General features: G+C 31.3%; 2 protein-coding genes across 7 annotated transcripts; both read left to right on the forward strand.

Moving 5' to 3' along the window:
• Window positions 1-1019: 1019 nt before the first annotated feature.
• Window positions 1020-5484, forward strand: LOC100812149 (magnesium transporter MRS2-I). Of its 6 annotated transcripts, none has more exons than XM_041014089.1 (11): window positions 1030-1683; window positions 1770-1799; window positions 2172-2301; window positions 2445-2566; window positions 3441-3515; window positions 3780-4004; window positions 4103-4147; window positions 4246-4290; window positions 4436-4465; window positions 4637-4759; window positions 4927-5475. In XM_041014089.1, the coding sequence occupies exons 1-11, from the start codon at window positions 1444-1446 to the stop codon at window positions 5011-5013; spliced, it is 1152 nt and encodes a 383-aa protein (XP_040870023.1). In that variant the 5' UTR covers window positions 1030-1443; the 3' UTR covers window positions 5014-5475. The 6 variants fall into 6 exon arrangements, 5 of the variants coding, with proteins under 5 accessions (XP_006576923.1, XP_040870023.1, XP_006576922.1 ...); XM_003521224.5 differs by having other exon boundaries at window positions 1105-1683; window positions 2172-2316; window positions 4927-5464; XM_006576860.4 differs by having other exon boundaries at window positions 1020-1683; window positions 4637-5484.
• A 4178-nt stretch (window positions 5485-9662) lies between these two features.
• On the forward strand, window positions 9663-15119 carry LOC100815540 (E3 ubiquitin protein ligase DRIP2). The gene is made up of 7 exons (XM_003520535.5): window positions 9663-10206; window positions 10821-10920; window positions 12013-12343; window positions 12503-12948; window positions 13071-13121; window positions 13887-13959; window positions 14655-15119. Exons 1-7 carry the CDS (start codon window positions 10044-10046, stop codon window positions 14826-14828), a joined length of 1338 nt encoding a protein of 445 aa, XP_003520583.1. The 5' UTR covers window positions 9663-10043; the 3' UTR covers window positions 14829-15119.
• The last annotated feature ends 2055 nt before the right edge of the window (window positions 15120-17174 follow it).

Raw genomic sequence — 17174 nt, forward strand, 5'->3', positions numbered from 1 at the left:
TATATTGATGAGATATTTGAGCCTATATAAGGGGTCTCAGTGCAGGTAGTGTTGACTCGTATGTCCATGGCATTGTCAATTTCTATTTGGGCCATTGGCAATTTTCTGGTTTTAATAACTGTGACTTTTCTCCTGTCTATTGCAATATGGTTGCGGATATTCTTGTATAATTTGCCATGAGTCTTGATTTGGAAATTTGGTTAGAAACTCTGATAGCTAGTTTGATTGAGAAGATGAAAATAAAGAAAACGAAAATAGAGAAGAAATATTTGACCTAAAATAGAGTGTAAAAAATGTAAAAATCATATGAAACTCATCATATTTCTTCTCTATTTTTTTCATCTATTTCTCTATCAAATACACTCTAAGTTTCATTATTTTTATTTGGATTTCTGAGTTAAGTGATCTTTCAGTTTCTCATTTTCTTCTTAAAAAGTTGTATTTTATATATTTGTCGCATTTAACATGTTAAATAATGATATTTATTTTCATGAGTTATATAAAAATACAATTCTACCCATAAATATAATTATAAAGTACAATTCACTATTTTTTAAAAATAAAACCATCGAGCATGTGCACTAATCAATACAATTTTGTTTTAATAAAAAATTTCAATTACTTTGAATATACTATTATTGCAAAGAAAAGTTTTGTTGGCTATACTAATCACACTTGAAAAATATTCATAGCTATAATAAAAAAAGTAATAATCATGCGTTCGTTAACAGGTGGAATACTAGAAGTAGGTAGACCATTTTTTAAAGAAAAGAACTAGAAGTAGCCAACTTTACTGTGTGTAATTTAACGCACTCAGAATTTTAAGAAAGTACAGATATTTTTACAGGCGATTCCATAATCTTTTCTTTGGTTACATCTATCAATTACAATCTACCACAGTCAAAGAAATTTTAACATATTATCTTTCATTATGTTTGGGCACCTTTTTACAACTTAAAAACAAAAGGCAATATACAAAAAAAATGAAAAGAAAAGGCCGAAACCAACCAATAATCGGACCACCCTCGTGCAAATAACAAATTGACGGATGCAAACTCAAGAGAAAAAACGTGCGACCAAGAATTACCTCCAACGTTGTACGTTGTTCCTTCATTCCTCCTAAAGTTCAAACCTAAACGTGTGTTAAGCATAATTGTGTTCCTTATCAAGATATAATCTGAGTTTGAATGATTAAAGAAAAAAAAAATGTCAAAAATTCAATTAACAGTAACAATTAATATTTATGGATAAAAAATAAAAAACAAAAAATTGTGTCCATTTTATGTTTAACCTCCTCTCTACTACTGGCAGTCACAACCCCACCAACCTGTCACCAAATCAATTCATGCAAAGATATCTTTGATTGCTCCTTAATAATGTTCCAAATGATACCATCACTGTCTCTTCTTCTTCTCATCCCCTTCCCCAGAACCCTCATTCTTGATGGCTCTTGCTAGCTCTGTGGTTGAGCTTCAACCCTCTTCAGTGAAGAAGAAAACTGCAGTTTCCAGAAGTTGGATTCTGCTGGACCACTATGGCAAGGGCACTGTTCTGGATGCCGATAAGTATGCTATCATGCGCCTGGTTCAAATTCACGCAAGAGATCTTCGGATTCTCGACCCTCTCTTATCTTATCCTTCCACCATTTTGGGCAGAGAGAAAGTCATTGTTCTCAATTTAGAGGCAAATTAAACACTTTGTTTCCATCATTTGTTTTGTTTTGCCTATTAAATTTGTTTTAACATCTTGTTGATTTCTTCCTTTTGCAGCACATTAAAGCTATCATCACTGCAGATGAGGTACCTTTGATGTTGATAGAGTACTAGAAAAATCAGAATTAGCGACAAAAAAATCTGTATGGAATTCTTAAAAAATCCGTGACTAGTATTTAGTGACAGAATAACTTCTCTGTCACTAAATTCTTTTATTAGTTCATTCATTGATTTTTAATTTATAATGATATGTCTCTCATTTTGAATGATCTTATTTGGATAAATTTTTCCAAAAGCAATAAGAAGATAAATAAATGAAATAAAGTTCTCCCATAAGCCTTTAGAATCAAAATAGGACCAATGGTACTGTTTGTTCTTTGAGAGCTTACAAGTGATGCAGTGGAAATGGAATCGGTTTTCAGTTTTGGCAGGTTGTGTTGTTTGTGCTTGGTAATGCAGGTGTTACTAAGAGACCCAATGGATGATGACGTTGTGCCAATTGTTGAGGAACTTCGACGACGGTTACCCCAAGTAAGTGCTGCTGAGCAAGGCCAAGGAAAAGAAGAGGCTTGTGCTCAAGATGGTGAAGGTGGAGAAGAAAATGGTGCACCTTTTGAAAACATTTTAATTTAATTTATTACTTTAATCAAACAGTGTTAGTGTTGTTCTGTTTCGTGTTCTTTAGTTTTTGCTTCTGTGCAATAATGGAAAATTGGCTTTTATGGCTGGTAGAATTTCCATTTGAGATACGGGCTTTGGAAGCTTTATTTGAGGCAATTTGTAGTTTTCTTGACGCACGAACGAGAGAATTAGAGACTTCTGCTTATCCAGCTTTGGACGAACTGATCTCTAAGGTAAAGCCTTTTGCATAAGAATTGCTTTTTTTTTTTTAATGTTTTCCATAGATTTTTTACCTTGGTACGAGAACTTGTTACATGGCTACCAAGGTTTTAAACTGCGGCTGTGATCTCCATTTAGTTGCACTTATTGATATTGTGGGCAAATGTGTCCGATGTGGCCACAATTGCAATCACCAACAATTGAAAAACCTTGATGCTGTGGACAAAGTCACGGTTATGGACCTTTTTTAAAACCTTGGCTATGAGTACTTTAAGACATACATTTACACTGTTGTCCATCATATTTGTACCCAGTTTCTCTTCCTATCTCTCTTTTTCAATCCAAATCAATATATTTTTCCTCTATGATGAAGCAAAATGCATGGACATGATATGACAAGCTGTGAGTTTTGAATTTTCTGTACATTTTAAATGATTATTGTACAATCCCCTGCTCTGTCCATTTAAGCATGATAATTCTTTACAAGCTTAAACTATCTTGATATCATTGTATTGTCATTTGTCAGCAAAATATGTCAACTTAAAAGCTTGGCTATGAAACAATTTTGTTCATAATTGGTTATATATAATTCTTTTTATTTTTTTTTAAACTATTCTCCCCATTTTATGCTAGCAAAGCGGTTCTGGAGTGAGATATATATTGATCAGAAAGACAGCACATAATCCTTATGGACTAAACCTAATACTGTTACTATTTTTTTCTGCTCTAAAACTTAGATTGCCTACATATCCATATCAAAATCTGTTACATAAAACCTTGAGTTTGTTAATTAATAATTGATTTCCCATTATCTATTATGAGTTGTGACAAAATTATGACACTTTCTCCCCCTTTCAATCACTCTGGTTGAATGACACTTGTGTCCAGATCAGCAGTCGTAATTTGGATAGAGTGCGAAAATTGAAATGTGCAATGACGAGGTTGACAATTCGAGTTCAAAAGGTATGTTTAAATAGCAAATAGATTTTTTAACACAATTTTATTCCCTTCCCTCTCACAAGTGAATTCCCCCTTTTTCTTTTTTCTTTTTTTTTTAACGTGTTGTTTGCTATACAATTAACAACTGTGCTCCAAAATCTCTTCTGTGGTATTGTTGTCTTCATTACTTAAGTAGTAGTTAACTTAACTGTCACTGATTTCCCCTTTCTTTAACATATTAGAATCCATATTTTTCTGTTTGCATTTACTTCACTAGCTTTCTTGTAGATTAGAGACGAACTAGAAAGCCTACTTGATGATGACGACGACATGGCTGATCTTTACTTATCAAGAAAATTGGATGCTTCATCCTCTCCAACTAGTAGCTCTGATGCTCCATACTGGCTTTATGGGTCTCCAAATACAGGTTCAAAAAGACACAAATCAAGCAGAGTTAGTGGAACAACAGTTCAAAGGGAGAATGATGTTGAGGAGCTCGAAATGTTACTTGAGGTTACAAAACTTTTCATCTTTAATTTTGCCACAGATACTACCGGATTAGTTAAATGAATTGCATTAAACTGAACAACTGTTGTTCTTTGCCTTTGCAGGCCTATTTCATGCAAATTGACGGCACATTAAATAAATTGGCCACAGTATGAACTGCATTTTCTTTTAATCTTTCCTAGTATATTTCTGTTTTGTACTAATTAAGTGATAAACATTGCTATTTTGATACTTGCCCTCATTTCAGTTGCGAGAATATATCGATGACACAGAAGATTACATCAACATACAGGTAAATTTTAGGCACAACTGCTTTGTAGATTTTAAGCTCTTACTATCAGAAATATAGGGGGTAAAAGTTTAAATTTTTTTAACAGAATTTGAACACACCACTTATAGCATAACAACTCTTTGTAACATGTCACACGTGAATGCAGCTGGACAATCACAGAAATCAATTGATTCAGGTATAAGCTTTTCAAGGCGGTTGTTTTCTCCTTATGAGATTATGTATCAATATGCCTATTCATACAAATATATTTTTGAAACATTTGTTACCAAAGATATGATTGATGTCATTAATTAAATACTACTTTTATGAGGTTATGTATCAATATGTCTATCATTCTTTGGGACAGCTAGAGCTCTTCATCAGTGTCGGGACTGTCTGTATGTCCTTATATTCATTGGTGGCTGCAATATTTGGTATGAACATACCATATACATGGAAAGCACCAGGCCACGAACATGTGTTTAAATGGGTATGTACACATCACTTGCAACAATATGAGAAAGGAATTTCAAATATCCTGACCAACTTTTGTCAGATAAAGGAATGTTATGTATGTGTCATGTGTGAGTGAGTGATAGAGAGAGTATATAGCTTTACCTGATTATTTTCAATTCATTTTTTTTAATATAATTTTAGGTGGTGATCTTTGGGGGAATGGTTTGTGCATCCTTGTTTTTATCCATTGTATCGTATGCTCGACGCAAAGGCCTTGTTGGGTCTTGAAAAATGAAAAGCATAAAGCATGCATGTCGGGAGATATCAGGTTAAGTCAAAAGTGGGCAATTTCGAACCATTGCCTCAAAACAATACTACAGTAATGTGCTTTTATCTTGTAACTAATTAGCTCGCTATTTGGATAAAATGGCTATTGGTTGGCAAGATGAATGCACTGAATATTATTTTTATAATAATTAGTTGCAAAACCCACTGTTAGTTTTATTTTTTATTTTTAGTTCATATTCCTTTTAGAGTGAATAATTCACTATAGTAAATGATCGAATGAGTAATTTCAATCATTGATGATAATTATGGGTGTATTGAAATATTAATCATTAGTTTTTTCCATCAATAATTAAGATCACTTGCTTTATCTTGTATATCTTAGAATAGCCGATTCCTTTCAGTACAAGTGACAAGAATTATTTGACTCTCAAGAGAAATTTAGCCGATTTCACCTGCATTTTATCTGCCATTATCCTCTCTATACACTTTTTTAATGTAAGGTATTTCATCAAATCGATTATGCGCATGCGGCTATCAATTACTGTACTGCAATCATACTATTATTATCATCTTTTCGCGACAATTTCTGAATTTCGGGCCGTTTTCCACCACTTTTGATCCAATGATTATACATTGGCTTTTTTTGTCTGTAATAAATGTCACTGTTAAAAAGTACTAGTAGAAGAAAAGAATTGAGACAGATGTAACTATTCATAGCATTTCTCCCATGTCATTATTTATGTTATATTAGCAGACAATGAAGCATGGATACAGATGAGGTGTGGATGTGAAGTCTGAACTTCTGAAATTAACGTTAATTTTAAAGTAATTCTGTCGGTACTAATGGTTTATATTATACAAATCCATGTTTCAAACTCCCAAAACTTTCTCTTAACCTCTGACGTGGATCATTCTCGAGATGCATAGTTTTTTTTTTTTCTTTTTTTCACAAAGCCCGAGTCTCAAATACTCAATTGTGCATGGTCTCAAGTGTCAACTCAACTTATGGGCAAGGTCCTCATAAGTCTGAACTCGACACACTCAGAAACATGCAGCAATGAGAAAAAGAGGGTGAGGGACCCTTTTGCAAATAAGATAAACACGAAGATCACATGTTCCTCTGGTAACTCACTCCCATTTTTCGACAAAGCCAATTGAATTTGCTTTTTGACTTTGGAGTTTGGTGTGAACTCTCCAAGTCACCCACCTAAACTTCTTTTATGGATTAGGAAGATGAGGATAAATGTACCCCTAACTAACCTTCAATGCAAAGCAAATGACATTCGGACACGTATTTAACATTTCTACGTGAAATTGTTACAACTCATCAAACCATTGCCTTGCATTAGATTAGAACAGTAAAACTTTTATCAGTCAATCTTAATTTTAAATTATATATTTAATTACATTAGATTTTTTTTTTATAATATTCATAAATGTACTGATGCAACATTTCAATAATAAATTTTTATATCGAATGAATAATATTGCTCTAATCTTCTGCAGAGCATCTTCACTCATAAAATATCAGTCCGGGCTGCAAATTAAAAACTATAATAAATTGATAGTATAAAAAATTTATAATTTGGCTTGTACTAACAGAATTTCTTTTTATATATTTAAAAAATACTTAACGGTGTAATTGTTGTAATTAAATAATTGGTTTTATATATTAGAATTTCTGTACCAAAAAAATCACAACGTTACCAAAATCAACGTATGATATGATTTATTTATACCTCTAATAGTGTGTCAAATGACGAGCAAAGCAAGTAATCTGATTGAGTTGCATGAGAATAGTATATAAATTCGTTTTTTGGGAGTGATGTTTATATAAATTCTAAAACGGCTATCATTATTTAACGTTCAGGTCTCTTGAATTGTGCTTCTTTTTTGTCATACAACTTGTTAGATAGGGAGAAAATTACTCATTGAACAAATTTATAAACTGTAATAAATGAAAATATTAATAATTTAATCTTGTTTAAATTGTTAAGATCAAAATATAAATATACATTACTTTTGATTTCACCATTCATGTATAAATGTTCTATATGAAAGTTATTCAATATAATTTTTTGCTCTCACGTTTTTCAAATGAAAGCTATTCTCAATATGTATGTGTTTGTGGCAGCAATGCCTTAACGTTAAGGTTATATTTGGTAAAAATAGTTAATTATTTACTTGAAAGCTAATTTAAAATCAAAAAATAAATTTTTAGTGGAAAGCATTAGTTGAAAGTTGTTAATCTATATAAATTATAAATATTTAATAAAATTAGTTGTTAAAAGGACATGCTTATATATATATTGTTTTAATTATATAAACTCTATTCTTATTTTTAGAAATTTTTTTTTATATAATTGTAATATTAGGCACTACGTCAAATAAAATATAGATGTTTTAAGTTAATAAAATAAATTCATTTTGTAAACACTTGTGTTTTAGTCACAAACTAATTAAATAAATTACGAACTACTTGTTAAACACATTTTAAGTTTAAACTAAATCAACAAGTATGTTTTTTTAGCCTTTTTATACTAATATTGGTTGACTTTTTTCTTCTTCTAACTATTAGTATGAAGATCGTTAAAATATAAAATAAATATTTTTTTCCAATAATTTATTTCATATCCGAGATTAGGATTTGAATTTTAATCAATTGGTTAATGAATACAACTTGTTAAATGTTGATATTAATTGATTGCAAATATGCATGAAGAAGATACTTCATTCTTTCAAATCTTAAATAAAAATTATCATCAAATCACTTCTTAAAATATGTATTTTAGTACTTTTTATTATTTATTAAACTCCACTTCTGATTATTTAGTGGAATTTTAAGCTTGCCCTATTAATAAAAGTAATTAACTCTAAATCTTTTAATAAATTGAATATAAGATTTTTTTAATAATTCAAATATATTAATAGTATGTTAATGACATTATTAGATCTAACAAAACTTAAAGGATAAATAGTTAAGTAATTTTAGTGCACGACAGCCTTGATTCTATAAAGAGTTTAATTTTGAAATATAAACTGCAAAAATAATTATATTATTTTTATCCATGGAATAGAATGAGTTTACAACTTAAATACATTCTTAACCATTTATACTAGACTCTTTTTTGGTAAAAATGTTTATACTCTAAAGAATTAAAGTTTACTTTAAATATTACCTTTAAAATAATTATTATAAAAATTATCCATCATTCAATATCAATTACATATTATTTTTTTAAAATCACAAGTATCTTTTCATTTGAGGCATTCTTGTTTGAACCAGATAAAATCAGGTTTGAATAGGTTACGTCTCCATATTACAGTTAAAAAAAATAGATATCATACTTGTGTAAGTAATAACTTTAATAAGAAAAAAGTTATACATTAACAATATAAAATAATAATTTGTGAATACATAACTATTAAACTCTAACTTTAATACTCATATTCTTTTTCGTTTGGTACCTAAAATGTCCATACTATAATATTTTTTTTTTCTGAATAATTATTACCCTATACTCATAATTATACTCATACTTATTACCCACATTTCAGTTAATTATGAAACCTCGATAAATAAAGTATTAATTAAAAATAAAATACCATAATAATAAAATAAAAATCCCATTTAAAATATTTTAAAAACATATCCATAAAACATCACAAAAAATAAAATTTCATTCAACGATCTTTTACATAACATAACAATGAGAATCACAAAACATCAATAGAGAAGATTTGGGAAATAAATAAATAAGGAATGTGATTTTTTTAAAAAAATTAAGGAATATAATATATCTTTAAGTAAATAAAGATCACGATCTACCTGTATAAGGAATGTAATTTTTTTAATTTAAAAATGTGATTTATATCTTAGTAAATTATAAATATTTTTTATGTTTTGTGGATTAAGGAACATGATGTATCTCTTAGTTGTTGTTATTTTTGCTGTTGTTGATATGGGTAGGGTTTGGCCCTAAGGTACTCATACTCGGTGAAATTTTTGGATAATTATTTGTATTTTAGTTCGTATAAATGAGTAATTATTTTATTCATCATGAGTAACTTTGGTGGGTACCCATTGGATACATTAATCATTGTTATCCCTAATGACAAATTTCTTATTTGAATTTGAAATTTTTGATTAAATGAAAATAGTTTCACGCTAGATAATTCATGCACTTGTGATAATTACATATTAATTCATGATTAAATGAAAACAATTTCACGCTAAATAATTCAGTGCATATTAATTAAATTCTTTAATAAGACCTAGCAAAACATTCCTGAGCCAGTAAAAGAGTCCTCTAAGAAAAATAGTGATAAGACATCTGTATTTTAACCCACTCCATGTGTTAAGGACCTTGACATTCCTTTAGTGGCACTTGCCCTATCATCAACAATTCAACATAACCTATCCATTCGTTATAATGGACGGACCCTCCCGCATGACACGCCGCCCAACGGCGCGCATCGTGACCCCGGCGCACGTTATCACACTCTAACCCTCCCTAGCTGTCCTTTATTTTTTTCGTCTAGCTGTCGTTGGTTGAAGTGTGGAACATATGTCCTTAAAATATTTCCTTTTGAATTTTCCATATTGTTCTCAAAAGCAAATAATAAAATAAAATTCACCCCAGAAACAAAAATGAAAATTCAAGGTAAAAAATATAAAGAAAGACATAAGAAAGAAACACAAAACACAAAACACAAACACAACACTCGGTTTCGGTTCATGCTCGAAAGAGGTTCTCTCGATTCAGATCATCCACAACACAACAGAAACTTCCTCTGCCAAATCCACCATAACCCACGTCAAATCCTCACGAATCTCACCGACCCATTTCCTTTTTTCATCCATCTCCACCGATCGCTACCATTACCAACACCTCAATCCATTCTCCACGCTCGCTAGCTTCTTCCTTTTCCTTCTCACACTGCGCGTTCGTATTCTTAATGCAGAGCCTGATTGCGTCGAAATGGACGTAAATTCGGGAGGTGCCGGCTCGGTGATAGCATAGCATAGCATGCAGCAGCAGGGAGTGAGTGCGAGCGAGGAGGGAAGGAGAAGCAGCATGTCGAATCAGGTGGTCAAAGTGCGAAGGAACACAATTGTAGCATGCATGACTTGCCCACTCTGCAACAAGTTGTTCAGGGAAGCCACAACCATATCCGAATGTCTTCACACGTGTGAGCCCCTCCTCTTTCTTTCTCCCGTGTGAAATTTCTCAAATTTTTCTCCTTTCGCTTCTTTCCTTCACTATTTGGGGGAGCATCTGGACTTTGCGTAACCGGAGACAGATATGGGTATTTCGTAATTTGACGTGTCTGATAAAAGTTTTGTTTTTTTTTTTTTTAAAATAATAATTCTATTTTCTTTTTGGTTCTTCTCTCTCTGACTATACCCGTCGAGGAGTGAGGACGTGAATGCTGGTCAGAAACATTGTTGTTTTGATTGGCCGCGTATTCAGCGGTTCTGTATTGTTGTGCACTTGTGGAAAAGGTGTTTGAACTTTTGACTACACCCACCACTGTTCATTCATTTAGTAAAACACAGCTTCAATCCTCGTCTTGCTGCATGCACATTGCACAACACAAATTGGCGTGCATATTATTATTACTACTGTGCTGGCTCTTGCATTTGTGGAATAATAATTGTTCTCTTGTTGTTTGTTATGTGTCCTAAAGTTAATTGCTGGTCTAATTTGTTATCTTTGCATGCACTTTAATTTTTTAGTACAAGGCGTGTTGTGTGCCAACTAAACTAATAGATATATAATTTTTTTTTTCTGGATTATATTCAGTTTGCAGGAAGTGCATTTATGATAAAATTACGGATGAGGAGATAGAATGTTGTCCAATATGCAACATTGATTTGGGTTGTGTTCCGCTCGAGAAACTGAGGTCAGTTCCTCCCTGCCTTTGATCGATGTCCTAGTTACCCTTATATTATATATATACTCTTGTACTTCTTCCTTTAAAAAAGAAAAATAAATTAAATGCCTCTCTGTTACTTATACTTTAAGTTGTTGAATATGCATGAAAGGTGTTTTGCTTTAACGTGGTATGCTACGCAATAAGAGTCTATCTTTTGCAAGCCACACCTTAATTATTGTTACAACTTACAAGGTTGCTAAAATGGAGATACAGCTTTACAAAATGGAAGCTTTCTTTTTGAAAATGAATAATGTTGTTGATGAGTTGAGACATGTGCTATAAACCTGTTGAGTACTGTTGATCTTTCAAAATCTGTTGAAACACCGTTGTGGCTTAGGAAAAAAAAAAGAAATAGCTGCCTTAGACCATACTGTTACCTGATCTTCTTCTTAGGTGGTATTATGCTGTTGCGAGGTCTGCAAGAATGAGAAATGTTCATGCTTTGATGGTGCTATCAATACGATGTTATATCAATCTGTTACTCCTCTCGTGAGAAAGTTGCCTGCTTAATACATTAATGTGAACTATAGTATACAGCGAAATAATAAAATGTTCTCAGTTTGACATCTTTCAATAATTTAGTTGATGATTTACATATAGTAATGCTGTTAATTTATTTTAAATACTTTTCCTTATATGTCTAATAATATATAGCGTTATAAATGTACAGTGTTTAATTCAAGCGAAATAAAAAATCGAAGTAACAGAAAATTGAAAGTTTTTACAATTATCTTTTACTCTCAGCTGGTGGCATTTAATAAATTTTAATTTTAAGTTATAGTTGGAAACAAAGTTAGAAGGAATTGGGTAAAAAAGTGATTCTTGTACAATTAATTGATGAAATGACTGAGATAATTGACACCAATAAAGTGGTGAGTTTTTTTTTTTTAATGAATTACCTACAGTACCATTCCATATACATGGACTTTGATAATGAAGCACACATGAAACTTTTTTTTCAAAAAAATATAATCAAACAAAACCGCATAGCTGATGATATTGATATTCTCTTTAGAATTGTTGCATGCTATGTTACTGATTTTGGTTTCTGATTACCAGGCCAGACCACAGTTTGCAAGATGTAAGGGCCAAAGTTTTCCCCTTAAAGGGGAGAAAGGTGAAGGCACCTGAAGTTGTCACCTCAGTACCATTACCGGCTAGGAGAAAGGAGAGATCTCTTTCATCTTTGGTGGTCAGCACTCCAAGGGTATCTACACAAGCAGCTATGACGGGAAGAAGAACAAAACCTACAAGAAAGGCTAGTGGTCTGCGATCCACTAGTTTTTCCATTGAAAAGCCCATTAAAAAAGAGGAAGATTTGCTGGAAGATCGTCCTGATAGTTCAAGTTCGCCTGACACTTCATATAAGTTTGCTCAGAATTCTGGACAGGTAGTAGGACACGACTCGTCTCTTTGAGCCTGTAGTATATTTTTCTATCTTTTTTTTTTTTTAATTCTTGATGATGGTTCATTAACTTCATTTGATTTCCTGGATTATATTAGCATTAGTTTACTCATTATTATGCTCAAGTTTATTTTCCTGGTGCAGAGTATCTCTCCTTGTGAGGGTAGTCAATCCATACCAAATAAAGGATCAGAGAATGGTGCCGAACCATGGGATGCAAAATTGGATCTTTGGAAACCTTTGAATTTCTTAGTAGAGGTTGCAAGTAGGAGTAAATCTTTCAAGTCGAATAATGTGCAAGGGTCTGATGCTAAATTAGAAACCAATCAAGTAAATGAGAGTGATTCTCAAGTTCAGAAAACCAAAAATAAGGAAAATAAACGTAAGGCAAAAATTGAAGATGAAAAGAGTAGCCCTTATCCTGTCTCTTCAGATACAGCAAAACCAAATAAATTGCGCAGAATACGCAAGAAAAAGGAGACTGCTTCTGGAGAATCTGGCATATCACCCCAAGCTGTGCTGGATTCTGCCAGCAATAGACTCTCAAGGACTGGTCCAATTTGGTTCTCCTTAGTGGCTTCTGAAAACCAGTGAGATATCAAATCTTTGATACTAAATAACTAATAATGTGAAATCCTCTGCATATTAAAGATGTTCTACACATCCTTTTTTGGATATCTTTCTAAGTACTAATATTAAACTAATGTTTCAGGGAAGGAGATGCTCCCTTGCCTCAAATTCCTGCAAGTTATTTGAGAATAAAGTAAGTTCCTATGGGCTCCCTATGCCTTTATTGACACTGTTTAGTACTTTAGTTTTGATTTATTGCATGCTTTTAACAGAGGAATGCCATTCTTGGAGCAATGTATAGCTCATGTTAGTTTATTGACACTGACTACTATATATGTGAATTTCTATACAAATATTCATTAATATTTATCTTAGTTTAGCTTATCTCCTAACTTTCAGGCAACATATTGAATGAGAGAAATAAAAAGTCTATCATTTTGACCTTCCATTAAATTATGATTCAGCATTATGAAATTCTTATGAAGGAATATATTTTTTTGACATCTTATTAACTTATAGTAATCAGCAAATGCTTAAAGTATAAACATCTATTTGTGTGTAGATTATCCATCTATATTTCAAATTTCATATAAACTCTGCCAAGTACAAACCTTTAAAAAAGAAGATATTATTCCTCTTTTCCACTGTCAGTATATAAAGTATTCTTATAGTCATTACATTTACCCAAAATTACCTAATAAAGAAATTTACGATTTTTTGCATTATATATCAATTGTGTTGGTCGTGGACATGAGGGCATTAGTGTAAATCAAACTTCAGGCTTTGAATAAGGATATGTATATGAGATATATTGATTTTATAATTAAATATGTTTTTATCATGACAAAAACATGCTTAAGAAACTATTTCTACTCTATCTATGCTGCTAAAGCTTCTTAAGATGTAGAAATCTAACTGAACTAGAAAATGATATAATGTATTTTTCTGTTTGCCACAGGGATGGTAGCATATCAGTTTCGTTCATCCAAAAATATCTAATGAAGAAACTGGATTTGACCAGTGAAACAGAGGTAATTCTCTCCTTTAGTAATACATCCAAAAAAATCAACTGGAACTGAAAGATTTTATTGTCTTGTTCTTCTTTTCTCTGAAGCATATCTTTTGTTTAAACTCTTGTCTATCTGTGCGGGCCAAGCTATTGTTGTCTGATATACCAAGCATCAACAATTTGATTGTCCTGAAGCTTTTTTCATACTTGCATGGTTCGATGATATAATAAGCAATACCCATTTGTTGCAAACTTTAACTGCACTGCACTAACTTGTACTCTCTCCTGTCTTGAATATAAGAAGAAAAAAGCATGTATGCTAGTCCAAAATATAATTTTACCCTATTTAATGAAAGCATATCCAAAATTTCCTTAATTTAATTGGGATTGTTTCCAATTGATATTAAGTTCTAATGAAGGGCAGTTTCAGTAATGAAGTTTTTTTTAAGAGAAAATAGACCATGCACTAACATTATAAAACAATTTTACATTGTCATCCAATCATAAATCATCATGTATGATAGATTTATTGACTCATTTCTTAACTAGTATGAATTAAATTTTTTTGTTTGTTTGTATCTGAGACCAGATAGAGTATTTTATACCAATAACCTTGCAAGTTGAATTACATTACTCTTTTCATCATTATTATTTTTTTTGTGTGCAGATTTTGCCAGTTTATATATTTCCTCATTCTTGAGTTAACTGATTTTGTAGGTTGAGATTAAATGTATGGGACAACCAGTGCTCCCTACATTGCAGCTATATAACTTGGTTGAGTTGTGGCTGGATATGGCGTCCACGCCACAGAGAATTCCAGCAACTATTGGGTCCTCAGCAAAGGATTTTGTCATGGTCCTGGCTTATGGTCGGAAGGTTCCACACACTTGATCTTGCTTCCCCTTTCATACTTTTAATGCACCTTGAAAATCTTCTTCATAGCATAGTCACTTACCATCACCACCGTGAAGGATACTGGATAGGATAAGATAGGCCAAATAAATTATAAAGAATTTCTCATCTGGTAGTCGCTGTAATGCTCATTACATCCTGATTTTTCATGACCATCTTTTTTATTTATTAAATTCGCATATTCCAATACTTTGGAGTTCACATGTGACTTAGATATAAGAAGCTACGGGCCACCATGCCTCCTGGTTAGAAGAGGCCATTTGTTGAAAATTTGACATTTGAATCAAGACGATTCTTTGTTTTTTACCCCTTATTCTATTTGTTTGTTTTCCAATAGCCAGAAAATGCAAACAATGACCCGAAACTTCCCACTTTCCACCAGAGCAGAATAAACTTTTTATAGTAAATAAGTTTTTAAAAAGAGATTAATTTGTTTGTACTGTGTAAAGATTTTTATATTGTCGATTAACAATTATTATAAAAACCAGTAAACTAATTATATATACTACCGGTCTTAACTGACCTGCTCATGCCTCCGGGCACTTTATTTTGAAGAAATTAAAGTGCTTAAAGTAAGGTTACTCCGAATGCATTAGCATTGGATAATACCACAAGATTCTGATTTGTTGGCGTTTGAGATCAAAGTAATGATTATCAGGCACATTAAATACTACTTTTACTTGAGGTTATTGTAGATTTCTAGTTTATGAAAATATGTTCTAACAAAAAAAAAACTGTAAAGAACATATTTTTTTCCCTTGAAGCCTATTCATTCATATATTATAAAATATAAGTATTATTGTGAGTATTTTGTTTAATGAGTCATGTGACTTTAAAGTATTTTATTTTAGAAAAATATTTTTACTTAAATTTAAATAATCTTAATTGAATTTGAATTTTAAATTTTAATAGGTCTTATTAAATCAATAAAAAAAACTACATTTCTTAACTAAAACAATTTATTTGATATTTTTTTTTCAAAATCAATTTTTTTCTATTCCAATCTAATAATACAGTTTATTAATTATTATTATTGATAGTAAAGGCATTGTTGCATTATTTTTTATTTTTCAAAATGTAATGATTATTTTATTTTCATATTTTTTTTTTAATTTTTAAAAATATGTAATTGCATTATTATGTATTAATATTTTTTTATATTTCTCTTAAATTAAAAACTTCAACAGTTAATTATATTTCTCACATATTTTCATTCACTTTATTTTTATTCAAATTAAACGCTTTATAAGTTTACTTTTTAAATTGCATAAAGCAGGTTTAAGCACCATCAAGCATGGGGAAGGACCATGATCTCGTTCACAATAGTTTGACATTAGGAGATATTTACCTCAAGGTATAATATTGCTTATATGATAATTACATTCTCAAAAAGATTATGTTTTAAAAAATAGATCAATTTACTTCGAGAGTTATAATTACTCAATATTCCTTTTCTTAAATTTAATGGTCGTAATAAATCAATAATATTATCAGTTATATTTCAAGAAAATAAATAATAAGAACGAAAAATAAAAGAGTCACTCTTAGTATATTAGTATATGTTAATCTCTTCTCCTAAAAAATATGAACATTTTATTTATTTTTTGTTTGAAATATGAACATGTTTGGTTGACACTACCAAAAATATATGATCATTGAATATATATTAAAGAATATATCATTATAAGTATAATTTCTCATGAACTAATCATTAGATAACACAATGACAATAATTATCAAACTTTTGTGGTCTAGCTAGTAGCCATAGTATTAAAAAAATTATGGTTATGGTTCATTATAAGGTTATGATTCATTTCTCACATTCATTTTTCTATCTAAATATCCAAGAATCAAGATATTTGAGATATCAAGATTAACATGCTCCAAAAACTCCTTAGGGATCACTAGAGACTTCCGGAAAGAATTGGCGTTCCGTGGTTCTGTTTTGCCGTTATTCAATTGTTTTCCCTTTTCAAGACTCCACTCACACTCACATGGGGACTGAAAAGACTAGGCTTTCCCGGAGAACAACACATGCGAGTCATAATAATCAACAAATCACAACTCCAAAAGGCACACGCTTTCCCTCCAAAGCAAACTCAAAATAATGCCATTAGGAACCCAACATTGGCCACAACTTGGAGCACCCTGCAAACAATTATCCTAGTAAACCTTTTTTAGTCGTTGAAAGATGCATGATGCATCTATTATTAATGGGATTTCTTAGAAATTCCCTTTAAACTTTATCCATTTCCGACAGCGTATAATCTATCATTAAGGACCTTTTTGTATAGCGTGATTTTGCCAAAGCAAGAAAACATCCAC

The sequence above is a fragment of the Glycine max genome, chromosome 3 (genome assembly GCF_000004515.6).
Source record: "Glycine max cultivar Williams 82 chromosome 3, Glycine_max_v4.0, whole genome shotgun sequence".
Lineage (NCBI taxonomy): Eukaryota > Viridiplantae > Streptophyta > Magnoliopsida > Fabales > Fabaceae > Glycine > Glycine max.